Source organism: Schistocerca gregaria, chromosome 2 (assembly GCF_023897955.1).
Source record: "Schistocerca gregaria isolate iqSchGreg1 chromosome 2, iqSchGreg1.2, whole genome shotgun sequence".
NCBI classification, from domain to species: domain Eukaryota; kingdom Metazoa; phylum Arthropoda; class Insecta; order Orthoptera; family Acrididae; genus Schistocerca; species Schistocerca gregaria.
Window position 1 is genome coordinate 392,149,570 of NC_064921.1, and position 13,557 is coordinate 392,163,126.

Here is a 13,557-nt window from a genome sequence, read left to right on the forward strand (position 1 = left end):
AGGCACTGACGAGGCATTCCTGTAGTGGTGTGATCAAAAGTATCTGGACACCTGGCTCAAAATGACTTACAAGTTCGTGGCACCCTCCATTGGTAATGCTGGAACTCAGTATGGTGTTGGCCCACCCTTAGCCTTGATGACAACTTCCACTCCCGCAGGTGTAAGTTCAACCAGATGCTGGAAGGTTTCTTGGGGAATGGCAGCCCCTTCTTCATGGAGTGCTGCATTGAGGAGAGGCATTGATGTCGATCGGTAAGGCCTGGCACAAAGTCGTCATTCCAAATCATCCCCAAGGTATTCTATAGGATCAGGTCAGGATTCTGTGCAGGCCAGTCCATTGCATTGTTGTCGTCGTGTAACCACTCCGCCACAGGCCGTGCATTACGAACAGGTGCTCGACTGTGTAGAAAGATGCAATCGCCATTCCCGAATCGCTCTTCAACAGCGGGAAGCAAGAAGGTGCTTAAAACATCAATGTAGGACTGTGCTGTGATAGAGCCATTCTAAACAACAAGGGATGCAAGCTCCCACCATGAAAAACACGACCTCACCATAACAGAACTGTCTCCGAATTTTACTGTTGGCACTACACACGCTGGCAGATGACATTCATTGGGCATTCACTATATCCACATCCTGCCATGGAATCGCCATATTGTGTACCACGATTCGACATTCCACACAACATTTTTTCACTGTTCAATCATCCAGCGTTTACGCTCCTTACACCAAGCAAGGCGTCATTTGGCATTTATCTTCATGACGTGTGGCTTATGAGCAGCCGCTCGGCCATGAAATCCCAGTTTTCTCACCTCCCACCTGTCATAGTACTGTGAGTGGATCCTGATGCAGTTTGAAATTCCTGTGTGACGATCTGGACAGATGTCTGCCTATCGCACATTATAGTCCTCTTGAACTGCTAGCAGTATCTGGCAGTCAACAGACGAGGTAGGGCTGTACGCTTTTGTGCTGTATGTGTCCCTTCACGTTTCCACTTCAGTATCACATCGGAAACAGTGGACCTAGGTATGTCTAGGAATGTGGAAATCTCACGTACAGACGAATGACACAAGTGACACCCAATCACCTGACCACGTTCGAAGTTCCTTGAGTTCTGCAGGGTGCCCAATTCTGCTCTCTCATGATGTCTAATGACTACTAAGGTCGCTGATATTAAGTACCTGGCAATAGGTGGCAGCACAATGTACCTAATATGAAAAGCGTATGCTTTTGAGGGTGCCTGATACTTCTGATCACACTTTGTAATTAATCAGGCTTGCATATATCAAAGGTATCAAGTGTCCCCAGAATGAAAATTTAAAGGGATTGAAATTGGGGGAAGTAGGGACCTTCCTAACCAATCGACTGCCTATTAAATGTCTCTGTGAGGTGTTATCTGAAATGTTAGATATAATGGGCTGGTGATCAATCATGCATGAACTACATCTCCAACAATTACTGGAATGGCACCTTCTTCAGCAAGGTAGACAAGTCGTTTGATAAGAACTTAACACCTTGCACCAGTCAACCTATTTGGTAGTGGTAGTATATAAAATCCTTCTACTCTATCAGCAATAATCCCTGGCCATACATTAAATTGGCACTGATGCCATTGTTATGAAAACTGACAATCCCATTTTGCATGAAACCAGCCTCTTCTGTGAACGGTATCTTGGTTGTTAAAAAGTGGATCTTCACCACATCTTTGTAACAGCCATTGGCTGAAAGGGATTCTCGGAAGCTGACCTTGTGGCTGAAGAGTTTGGATACGCTGTAAATGATGTGTGTGTTGCAATAGTTCATGAAAGATTGACCAGACTAGAGAATGACAAACCCCCAACAGATACTGAAATTCTACATACACTAATTCCAGGGTCTTCTTCCACTCATTGCAATAAACATCAACTCCCCACAACAGGAGTATGAACGGTGTGAGTTCTACCATGATCTTCCACTATTCCAACTACAGAGGCAGAATCTGTTAGTTGCTGGAAAACATTGCTCAATAATTGTGCGGACAGTATCCTGCATTCTGGATATTTTTCAGCATACAAAACACAGGCTTCACAGTTGATTCAATTTGCTACACTACATCAGAAGATCATGTCTACCATTCCCTGTGTGGAATAACAGGCTTCCATTATGCTGGTAAGTGCAAAGCCAGAACTATGATGTAAAAACGTTTCACAAACTTATCACAACACAAACTGTTCCGCTAGTAGAGGAGTATGGTTTACAGTAACAACATTAACAGATGTTTACTGCATGCTGTATCCATGGACAAATGTTCTCTGTTTTGGTCCATGGTACCACCTGTCAAAATATGGAATAATGAAATTTAGTTACCGCAATGTGTAGCTTGAGTTAGCCCACACGAATACTGCTTATCACACCTTCCCAGCAATGCCCAATGTCAACAGAAGGCATCAATTTGTTTCATGTTATAAACAGAACAGCGTAAAGTAGAATTTTATATGCCCATTCCACAGAGTGGGCCCAGATTAGTACCATATTTGTTTTAGAGATATGTATTAATAAAGATTGTTAAGCCTTTGTTTGCCTGACATAGCAGTGTGCTACTGCCAAGCAACAGTGCTGTTCAGTCGCTGCTGGACTACTGATTATTCTTCATGTTTTTACTGTCCATGTTTATATGTAATGCAAAACCGAATATCACAGTAGACTAATTTGGGACCACTGCATCGAACTGGCACATAAAATTCTGCTTTAACAATAATTTTCTTTGTAAATGGAAACAAACCAATGCTTTCTGTTGACAACAGGCATAAAATGCGAGATATGATGAGCAGTATTTGTTTGTGTCAATTCTCTATGCACATTGCAAAAATGAAGTTTAAATACTTGCTAAGAAAATGGTCTGGTGACTCTTAGGACATCCAGATCAACAAGTGGTATTGATCTAAGGAATAAAGATACAAGAAACCAGATTATAATTACTACATGGCTTAAAATTAGTAATTAATATGGTGCTGTGTAGTTTAGGATACAAGCAGATTGAGTGAAGTAGGATTAATCTTTACAAGGGAAAACATAAGGATTAATAGATACAGCACTTGTTGCATTGTAAATGTAGTTGATTACCAATTTCAACCATAAGGGATGAAGGGAATAATGCATCCTTGTGAACAATATAGTTTTAATGTTTAACTACTTTAAAGAGATTTAATTTTAAATCAGGGCTGATGCTAAATATGCCAAGTGCTGTTGTGAATAAAATTGTACTGGCACTGAAGAATTGCTATGTCACAATCTGAAAGAAGACTGAATATTGTTGATTACTGGCAGTTGGCTTATGTATAAAACAGTTCGAAAACTGACCACATTCCGAGATGATGAGCATTACAAAAGGGATTGAAGAGTTCAGAATTACAGTAAAACTTCCATTTTAAACTTTTTAGCAGACCGACCCAAAAAAGTGTAAAATGCAGGAAAGTGTAAAATATAGGAAAGCACAAGAAACGCACAAAGTGAAAAATGCCTAAATTACTCTTACTTGTATTGTTCAAAATACAAAATTAAAACAATTTAAATTTTGCCTGTTTAAAAAATCCGAAGCAATTAATTGTTCTTGTTTCTTTCTAACACAATTAGCTCTTTAGCAAAACTATGTTTAAGAGATATTCATGTTCTAATGGGAAACTTATTATTTATAATCACTACAAAATTACGGCAAATAAAATTTGCAACACAATATTGCGTAAAACACTTAAGTTAGCAGTTTTCGTAAACAGAAAACAACACGCACAAAATCTAAAGCTTGTTGCCAACAAGGAGGTCACTCAGTTCAGGGACGTGCTGGATTAATTTTAACGCGCATTTCAGACAAGGGACTCTGCAACTCCATGAAACTTAAACCAATGAGTATAAAAAGAGGTTGAATCCAATCTTTATGAAAATTGTGTTTGTGTTTAACACAGAAATAAAGGTTTCTAATAACTGTATTACTGTAATATACCCCCATCAACAAAAGACACTCAGCTTCAAAATGAATTACTTTTCACTGAAATCTGATCTGAATTTCCTGAGTTACACAGCAGATAGTGTCTCGTACAGGAAATGAGACAAATTTTATCAAATTTTAACTCAAGAACTAATACTCTTTTAATAGAATAACTTCTTGAAAGATTTTTGTGTTCTTTTACACTAACTGCCACATATAGAAATTATTAATGATTATAAAGAAATGAAGTCAGTTTTCTTACTTTTCATCTGACTGGAAATGGAATACCCTATTCAGTAACAGCAAACATGAAAGAACTGACAAACATTCAAGTGCAATTTAGCCACTAGGGAAGACACTACTGTGCCTACAAGTGACAACCAAATGGGATGCTGATATCTATTCATACTAAAGTTGTGATAGGAGAAACAAATCATACAAAAGTAACAGCACTTTATAGCATTTCAAGTACAACGGATTCGCTCTAATATTTTTAAATGGAATTCAAGAAGACTTAGTTTCTATAGAAGAGACCTGAGGCTGCATAATGTAGGATATTACACAGAGTAGTACTTAAAAAGTGTGAAATGTTGAAAAATTATTTTAGGACGGGTACTGGCCAGGAGTATAGCAATAACTGACGCTCACACTTTTAATTTTATGGCCCAATGGAAAGGAAAGGGGAGGTTATAAAATATATATCAAATAGCACTGAATCAAGCAAAGTTTTTGGGTGGCACTTACAGAATTTAATGGGAAAGCTAAATTTTGCAGGGGAAGAGGAAAAAACGTGCCAGTAAATTCTATAAACTGCTAGCAAAACAACAAAATTCATCCAAAACAACTAAATTCAAGTACAATGATTAAGACAAGTACATCATGCTATCGATAAAACATTGAATGAAAGAAAAAAATGACGATGACATTATCAATGAAATTCTTAATTTGAAGTACAAAATTCTTTGCAAACACACAAGTTTTTCAACCAAAAAGTTACACATAGATGATAAATCTTTCTTTTTATGTTCACTAATCAATGTTCAGGTCTTGACACATGGAAGACATGTTATATCAATGCCTTCTCACCAAAATCTTGATCTCCTTCAATGTTTCCACTTTGTTGAATGCAAAGAATATCCTCTATGAAGGGCAAACCAGATTTTGATATTTTGATCAAAGAGCAGGTGAGGTTTTTCAGGCTTCACAGAGGTAACATTGAATGGTTGTACATGCTTTATTTGTCTTATCACTTTAGTGATTCCTCCTTTTTATCCATAATGCCAAAATTTGTGTCACAAGACAGTGCCTGACACAATAAATGTCCCCAAATTGTTAATAGTTACAATCCAAATAAGTACACTCATGCTCATAAATTAAGGATAATTGCAAAATGTGGACCCACACATGTGACACTACACAAAACTGGTAGTAATAGCATGGGCACATAGGGAACACACCCAACACACAAAACGCCACTGTTTCCTCTGCATGTACCCCGACATCAATATGGGATATGATCACCATGCACACGGGTTGGCATACTCTGGATCAGGTGGTTGAGCAGCTGCTGGGGTACAGCCTCCCATTCTTGCACCAGTGCCTGTTGGCGCTCCTGAAGTGTTCTAGGGGTTTGAAGACGTGCAGCGATACGTCGACCTAGAACATCCCAGACGTGCTCAATGGGGTTTAGGTCTGGAGGACAGGCAGGCCACTCCATTTGCGTGATACCTTCTGTTTCAAGGTAGTCCTCCACGATGGCAGCTTGGTGGGGCCACGCATTATCATACATCAAGAGGAAGGTGGGACTCACTGCACCCCTGAAAAGGCGGACATACTGGTGCAAAATGATGACCAGATACACCTTACCTATTACAGTTCCTCTGTCAAAGACATGGCAGGGGTGTACGTTCACCAATTATAATCCCATCCCACACCAACAAACCACGACCTCCATACAGGTCTCTTTCAAGGACATTAAGGGGTTGGTATCTGGTTCCTGGGTCATGCCAGATGAAAACCCGGCGAGAATCACTGTTCACACTATACCTGGACTCCCGCGTGAACATATCTGGGACCACTGTTCCAATGACTATGTACTGTGTTCTTGACACCAGGCTTTACGGGCGAATAAACCATGTCTGTTTAATCGACTGTAGACTGTGTGTCTGGAGACAACTGTTCCAGTGGCTGTGGTTAGGTCTCAACCAAGGCTACCTGCAGTACTCCATGGCCATCTGCAGGCACTGATGGTGAGATATCTGTCTTCTTGTGGTGTTTTACACTGTGAACGTCCCGTACTGTAGTGCCTGGACATGTTTCCTGTCTGCTGGAATCGTTGCCATAATCTTGAGATCACACTGTGTGGCTCACGGAGGGTCCATGCTACCACCTGCCGTGTTTGACCAGCCTCCAGTCGCCCTAGTATTCTACCCCTCATAAGGTCATAAATATGTATTCTTTGAGCCATTTTCAACACACAGTCAGCATTAGCACATCTGAATATGTCTTCACACTTACTTGCTGTACCACACTCCGACATGCACCAACATACCTCTGCATATGTGGACTGCTGCCAGCACCACCCACAGGCAACTGCAGGTCAAATGCACCGCATGATCATAACCCGAGGTGATTTAAACACACAAACTGCCCACCAGAGCATTGTTTCACCATGTATCAGCATTATCCTTAATTTATGAGCATGAGTGGAGAAGAATCATGTGATTATTGTTATATTCCATACTTATTACACCCAATTTGCAGAGCTTCATGAATAAATCCAGGTGACTAAATACCATAACAGACAGTAATAAAACTAATTTCTAGCTACGTCCTTAGGTCACTAACACACAAAACTTTGTCCACTATCACTAATATGCAGGCATAGATTGTAGTTGAACCAGTGTCTACTATAAAACATATTATAATGGTTTAATGGGTCAACACTGATGTCAGTATGACTTGCGTAATACCCATAAAAAGAGTGCAGAGAGTACTTGTACCCATTTGAGATCTAATGTAGTCAATTTCAACTTTTTGACAGCTTTTTTGGTTTTTGTAGATATAGTTCCTTTTTAGTTCCACATCTCAGCTTCTCTGGTCCTGAACTTACTTTCATGCTGGTCACAAGTAAGATGCACAAGAATCTGAAAGGGTGTAGCGACATGAAAGCTTCTTTAAAATTTTTCTGAAAACCCAGTTCTAGATCCACTGATTAATACCAGCTGTGGGATGAGCTATTTGAAATAGACAGCTGATCTTGTATATATTTAAATTTGTACTTCTGCCTTGCTTAGTTGACTTGTGTCACAAATACACTGCAACACCAAGGAGTCGTGTGACATTCATGAAACTCTGTAGGCATGCTTCTACATCTGAAAGATGACATCTATTGAAATTTTGTGCCAGTTGCATAAGAGTGGCACTAATAGCACCACTATGATTATGCAAATCGGGTTTGCTCCAAATACATGTTGTAATGGTTGAGTGCGTTAGTTACCTTTCAGATTGGATGCGATAAGTTGATGTTAGTCAAGAATGCCTTTATGGCGACAAAAATGCAGTTATCAACACGTCACTGAGTCTGTACAGAGTCATGTAATAGAGCTATGAGAAAGTGGTTATTCCTTCTGTGATACTACAGGAAGACGTGGTAGGACTGTAGCACTGTACACAATTGCTGGCAGCAGTAGTCACAAGAACGTGTGTGTGTGTGTGTGTGTGTGTGTGTGTGTGTGTGTGTGTGTGTGTGTGTGTGTGTGTGTGTGCGCGCGCGCGCGCGAGTGTACACCTGTCCTTTTTTTCCCCTAAGGGAAGTCTTTCCGCTCCCGGGATTGGAATGACTCCTTACCCTCTCCCTTAAAACCCACATCCTTTCGTCTTTCCCTCTCCTTCCTGAAGGAGCAACCATCAGTTGCGAAAGCTAGTAATTCTGTGTGTGTGTTTGTGTGGTTTGTTCATTGTGCCTGTCTGCCGGCGCTTTCCCGCTTGGTAAGTCTTGGAATCTTTGTTTTTAATATATTTTTCCCATGTGGAAGTTTCTTTCTATTTTAAATAATAGATAAATTACTTATACAGTGCAAATAATTAACCTGGAATTGGTTTCCTTGTTTCTACAATGTACTGTTTCAAGAACCTCCACACCACGAGAAAACAATAAAGCAAACTAATTTTATAATGATGCTACAAAAAGGAAATATGTTCGGATCTGTACAATTTACTCAATCTTATGAAGCCAGATGCATTTAATGAAAGTAACATGACTGACACAGCATAAACAACGTAATACCCCAAACATGCAACCCACAAGTGACACCACAGGATATGGCCAAGCTATCCTACAACTTTGGCATATAACCACAAACAGCACCATCCGATGAGACATGGTAGCCACTGGATGTTGCCCTCCTTTCACTATTCAGTGAAGACTTTCCTTAGTCATGAACATTTTCCATCAATCAGCCATTTTATTTCAGAATTGTACTAGATCTACTGGAGTATTCCTGTAGCTGTATTTTAAAGAATCGAGTTAAACTAAAGTAGTCAAATCACATCTGCTACAGTGGAGAATAATCCAGTTCCAGCATTTTCAGGTCTTAATGAACTAGGTGATGCTCTCTTACCTTGAAAACAGAATACGTTCCACCATCGATCTCCCCAATCCCAGAAACAAATGTTTCATTCATATTTGGCAGTGGTGACAGCAGCCTACGACGTGTCACCTGAAAGATTAGGAAATAAAAAGAAACAAATAAATAAAGAAAGAAAGTTTGATAAATTGTATCTAATTGCAAATCTCTCAAAAATAACTTACCTTATTTGTATATGTCTTACCAGTTAAATTTTTAACCTAATTTATAACACACAATACAAAACTCACATTATTACGACAGTCTCTCTGGGGCACTAATTCATGTGGTTTTGGCCGGTATGCGAACTGCTGTTTCTTGTGTGATGATGTACTTTCAAAATCCAATTTTCGTTTCATTCCACCACTTTCTTTTGATGAGGGCTGTTTTTTCTGCTGAAAGCAAAATTATAATGGTTAATAAGTTACTAAAATATTCATCAAATAAATAAAACCCTGTCTCAACAGTTCTGTTCATTTTAGCGGAGGAGAGTGGGGCTCCAGGAGCAGCAGAGGAAACTTTATGTAAATTGGCAAGCTATTCAGATTTCAAACTATAGCTAACATAAACACACATAATCTGGAAACTATGAGAGGATAAATGATATTTTTAATTCTAAGTCTAATTGATTCTCTGCCCCATCTCCAGCAATAAAGTTAAATGTTCCGGTGATTTGCTGCCAGTAGTGTGATCAAGTGTGCATGAAGCATGCTTGCTTGCTGGTCTGCCTGTCTGCAACTCAATGGGTTATCTTTAAACTGAGTACCAATCTATCCTTTTCCTAATATTGTTTGTATGCCAACTGGGAGTTCCCACTGTTTGGCATCACATCTCATTCTTGTACTTTTCACTATGGGTACTTCATTTTTCAGTTCTCTTGTACAACGCAAAACCACAATGTAAGGAAAAGATACATTGCTACTTACCATATAGATGACATGTTAAGTTTCAGACAAAAACAATTAGGAAGCAACTTACATATAAGCTTTCGACGACAGCCCTCTTAAGAAAAACAAAGAAGTGTGTGTGTGTGTGTTTCATCCAAGGGCTGTGGCCAAAAGCTAATGTGTAAGTGTCTTAATTGTGGCTGTCTGCAAATTAGTGTGTCATCTTTATGTTAAGTAGCAATTTATCTTTTCCTTACATTGTTAGCATGAAATAATAATCTTTAGTCTTGCATTTGGAGTATGAATCACAATGTCAAACTGACCTTTTTCATTGCTTATACAAAATGTCTACAGAAATCACTATCTAGTTTTGGTAAGCAAAATACATGTGCATTTATCAAAGTAAGTTCCAGAAGTTTTAGGTCTTTCATGAACTTGACGGTACTCATATTCTTACCTCAAGAACAGAATATGTTGCAGCACTGATTTCCCTATCACCCGAAATAAAACTTTTATTTAAATTTGAAAAAGGAAAAGCGAGAGAGAAGCATATTAGAAGGATCACTCCTTGTACGTGATTAGTAGGGATATGGAGGAAAAACAACCTAAAAATCTTTGGTTATAGTGCTCTGAATATTAAAAACCAAACAGACAAGCTGGTTAAGGTCGAAGGTAAGACTTCAGTTGCATCAACAGCAGATGAAACAATGACAGAGGATGAAAACACTGTAGTGGAGTGAGACTACAACATTGAGAAGTACTTTTTCTGAAAATAATTTCAAGTCTTTGCAACTGAAGATTTTTTTTAGAGGCAAAACAATAATCAAAATAATAAAACAAATGCCAAAATTGAAGAATTGCTTTTCTGTACAAACAAAAAGGAAACACAGTGTGACACATTGCAAATTTAAAGCAATGATGTCTACTATGAAACTGTATCCCCATTAACTGTCATGCATTATCAGATGAATACAATAGGAAGGATCCTCAGAGCCAAAATCTCACAGAATAAACAAACAAATAAATGCAAAATCTCAAAACTATATGCATGATTTGCCGATGTGAAATGAAATCATCAACGGGGTGGGAGGGGGGAAGGGGGAAGGGGGGACGACGACGACGACGACGACGACAACAACAACAACAAAAAAACACAAAGAACACAATTGACATTAAAAAAATGTTATAAAATTATTTCTGTACCACTTTAATTTAGGAAACTTCAACAGTAAGTGAAAATGCAAATTGTTAATTAGTTCATAAGCTATTTATCAAGAAACTGCACAGTTTACTAAGGGTTAATACTCCCGTAATCTTTTTACTCATGTTGTTGCACACCCATATAATTTTTTCTTTCACCAACAAGCTATAGTCTTCTATATATATAACCATGAAAATATTCCACTGAAAAAAACCTGTAATTATAAAATCTAGAATTACCTGTGTAGTGAAAAAGTTCAGCATACTAACCAAATGTGAGCTACCATCTGCCAAAAATATGTTTCAATATCCTGAACGATTTAAAAAGATATGGTATGCTTTATGAAAACCCGTCTAATTTTTTTCTTTCACCAGCTACCGATGGCCCTCCACCAAAAATATAACTACAGTCGTATCGTTGCTTGTGTGAGCAAAGTGAGTGCAGGATTTTCTCAAGACTGAAGACAGATGTAATGTCCTCTTGAGTCAAGAGAAAAATTCAATATATTACCTATATTTCATATGCAGCGAAGTATGAGCTAACATGCACTGAATGCAAACTCATGGTGACCCATGATCTGTATTTTTCGCTGCAAACTATTCGAATTTGTTGTTGTGAGGTACATAATCTCGAAATATCACAGTAACTAAGGCAATTAACAAGAAGACAGGCAATTCATTATGAAGCGTACATAAAAAGCCATACTACACAATCTATTTTTTTCACAGAATAGTTTCTGTATAACAAATTGTCATGCTCCCTTGGTTTAATATGATGCTTGTGCTTGGTACAACACTCTGCAACTGTGCTAGTTGTCTGATCTAATGTAGATGCAGGTGCTTTTGCAAGGGACACGATACACACCGGGCACATGAAGAGCTATGTCATATTTAACAGGGCACAATATATCTCGTGTCTTACCGATCAGTGTGAGTTGGTTTCCTCTACAATGAATGACCAGGCCGGCCTCCTGCCTTCCACTCATTTAAAACATAGAAGAATGGTAGCTTGTCATCCTTCTCCATCTCGATGGTAAATTTAATGTTGGGTGGGCACCATTCATGTCATCAGTGAACTGCTGCAATGTATTGTCACTGTGAGGCCATATCAGAAAGCTGTCATTGACGTGCCTTAGGAAGCAAGATTGACATAATGCCTCCAAGTTCATAATCTGCTCCTCTAAGTGCTCCATGGAGAAATTCACGACTGCCAGACACAGTGATGGGGCCATCACTGTGCCATCCAACATTTCATAACATTTGGTGCAGTACAAAAAACACAAAAATGAAAGTAGGCCGAAACAACGTAATTGTTAAATAAAAGTTGCATCACTTTTTACGAGGGTGCCAGTACAATACACGCAAAATTTTTTGGTCCAACAGTTTGATGTGGAACCATCAAACTGTACCGTTATTTTTTAATGGCAACATACTTTTTTTAAAGATAGCAGATAATCATGTACACAAAAATCTTGCTGAACCATATACACTGTCACAAGTTTATGTGAATTTAAGAACTACATATGGTTTATTGATGGCTCAGTTTACTCCTTTTTCGATTATTTGTTTCCTATGATTGACGGTCAAATCATTAAGTTATTGCAGAAAAAGTAACATGATCAATAGTCTTGTCCTCTCTTTTACAAGTTCAAAAGTGTACCTTATGTTATTCTGACAAGTTTGTAACAGCTTTTTGCTTTTTCAGGACCTGTTAATGTAACTACTAAGTTCACTGATAGTGGCAATTTAATCACTGAAGATCACAGGACACTATGTCTTGTGTCTGTTGCAGTCAGTCTCCTATTCGTTTCTAAACTCTTCTCCCGCAATTAGTTTACTCTTTGCTAACCTATAGTTATTTTACAGCAGACTGTTGTTTACAGTGAGTGCCCTTGTCTCTTAGCTGGATTATCTGACGACTCATTGCCAAGCACCCCTGTATGACACACACACACACACACACACACACACACACACACACACACACACACACACACACACTGGCCATTAATCTTGAGGGGAAGTGGAATGGCAAACTGTTCTGCTGGGTTATAATTCCTGATCCTGTTCCTATATGACTGTCTAATATGCTTCCATTTGTTCATACACAAACACATCAACACTACAGAGCTTCCCACACACTCTTCTTTTGCTATGTGGGGACGAGGGGCTAATTTATGAACTCTAGTACAGCATATACAATTTGTTTGTTACCTGTGTTACAAAATTTGACCATTTCTTATTCTTAATATGTATGGATATCAGTCTTGCAGAAATTCACAACACTTCATTTCATCTGATCTGATGATGAGGCATTTCACTGTAACCAAATTGATTATTCTTTGTCATCTTAATTTTGGTGCAAGCTGTATTATTGTTCTAGAGCCTATACCGATACTGGAGAGGTAAACAACAACATAAGTAATATTTCTCATTAGCTGGTAATTGTTAGTGCTTCAGTGTGTTGGCCCCAATTGAGTACAGTAGACACTCAGGCACATTACTTAAAGTTATATCGTGCTCTCTCTCTCTCTCTCTCTCTCTCTCTGAAATTGAATGAGTTTATCTATGCAAACACAGTGTTGGGTAAGAAATTTAGACATTATGAGGGTGATTCGGAAAATAAGGTTTACTTATTATAAAATTGAATCGTCACAGATTTTTCAAAAAACTGTTTTTATTTAATTCCTTACATGTTTCTTCATTTTTGTACAGATTTTTCTTATTTGTTCATACATCTATGATAACATTCTAGGAGCTTTTGTATCCTTATGTCATTGATGTCTCCCGCCTATAAGAATAACCTGTTTCTAACCGCTGCTTTCATGTTGTCATCTGTTGTGAAGCATTTGCTGCTGAGAAACTCTTAAGTAGTTGTACA

General features: G+C 38.5%; 2 protein-coding genes across 7 annotated transcripts in view; one reads left to right on the plus strand and one right to left on the minus strand.

Moving 5' to 3' along the window:
• The window catches only part of LOC126321776 (uncharacterized), a 165,369-nt gene that overhangs the window by 19,699 nt on the left and 132,113 nt on the right, over nucleotides 1-13,557 (plus strand). The gene's annotated exons all lie outside the window — the stretch shown is intronic.
• LOC126321732 (protein regulator of cytokinesis 1-like) overlaps nucleotides 1-13,557 on the minus strand; it is a 208,369-nt gene that overhangs the window by 19,253 nt on the left and 175,559 nt on the right. For 2 of the 4 annotated variants that reach the window (XM_049994214.1, XM_049994211.1), the window contains exons 11-12: nucleotides 8,841-8,981; nucleotides 8,584-8,682 (exon numbers count right to left, since the gene is read on the minus strand). In XM_049994214.1, the coding sequence (XP_049850171.1) occupies nucleotides 8,584-8,682; nucleotides 8,841-8,981 (240 nt within the window). Of the gene's footprint in view, nucleotides 1-8,583; nucleotides 8,683-8,840; nucleotides 8,985-13,557 lie in introns of all 4 variants that reach the window. The other 2 variants (XM_049994212.1, XM_049994210.1) reach the window with 1 other exon arrangement.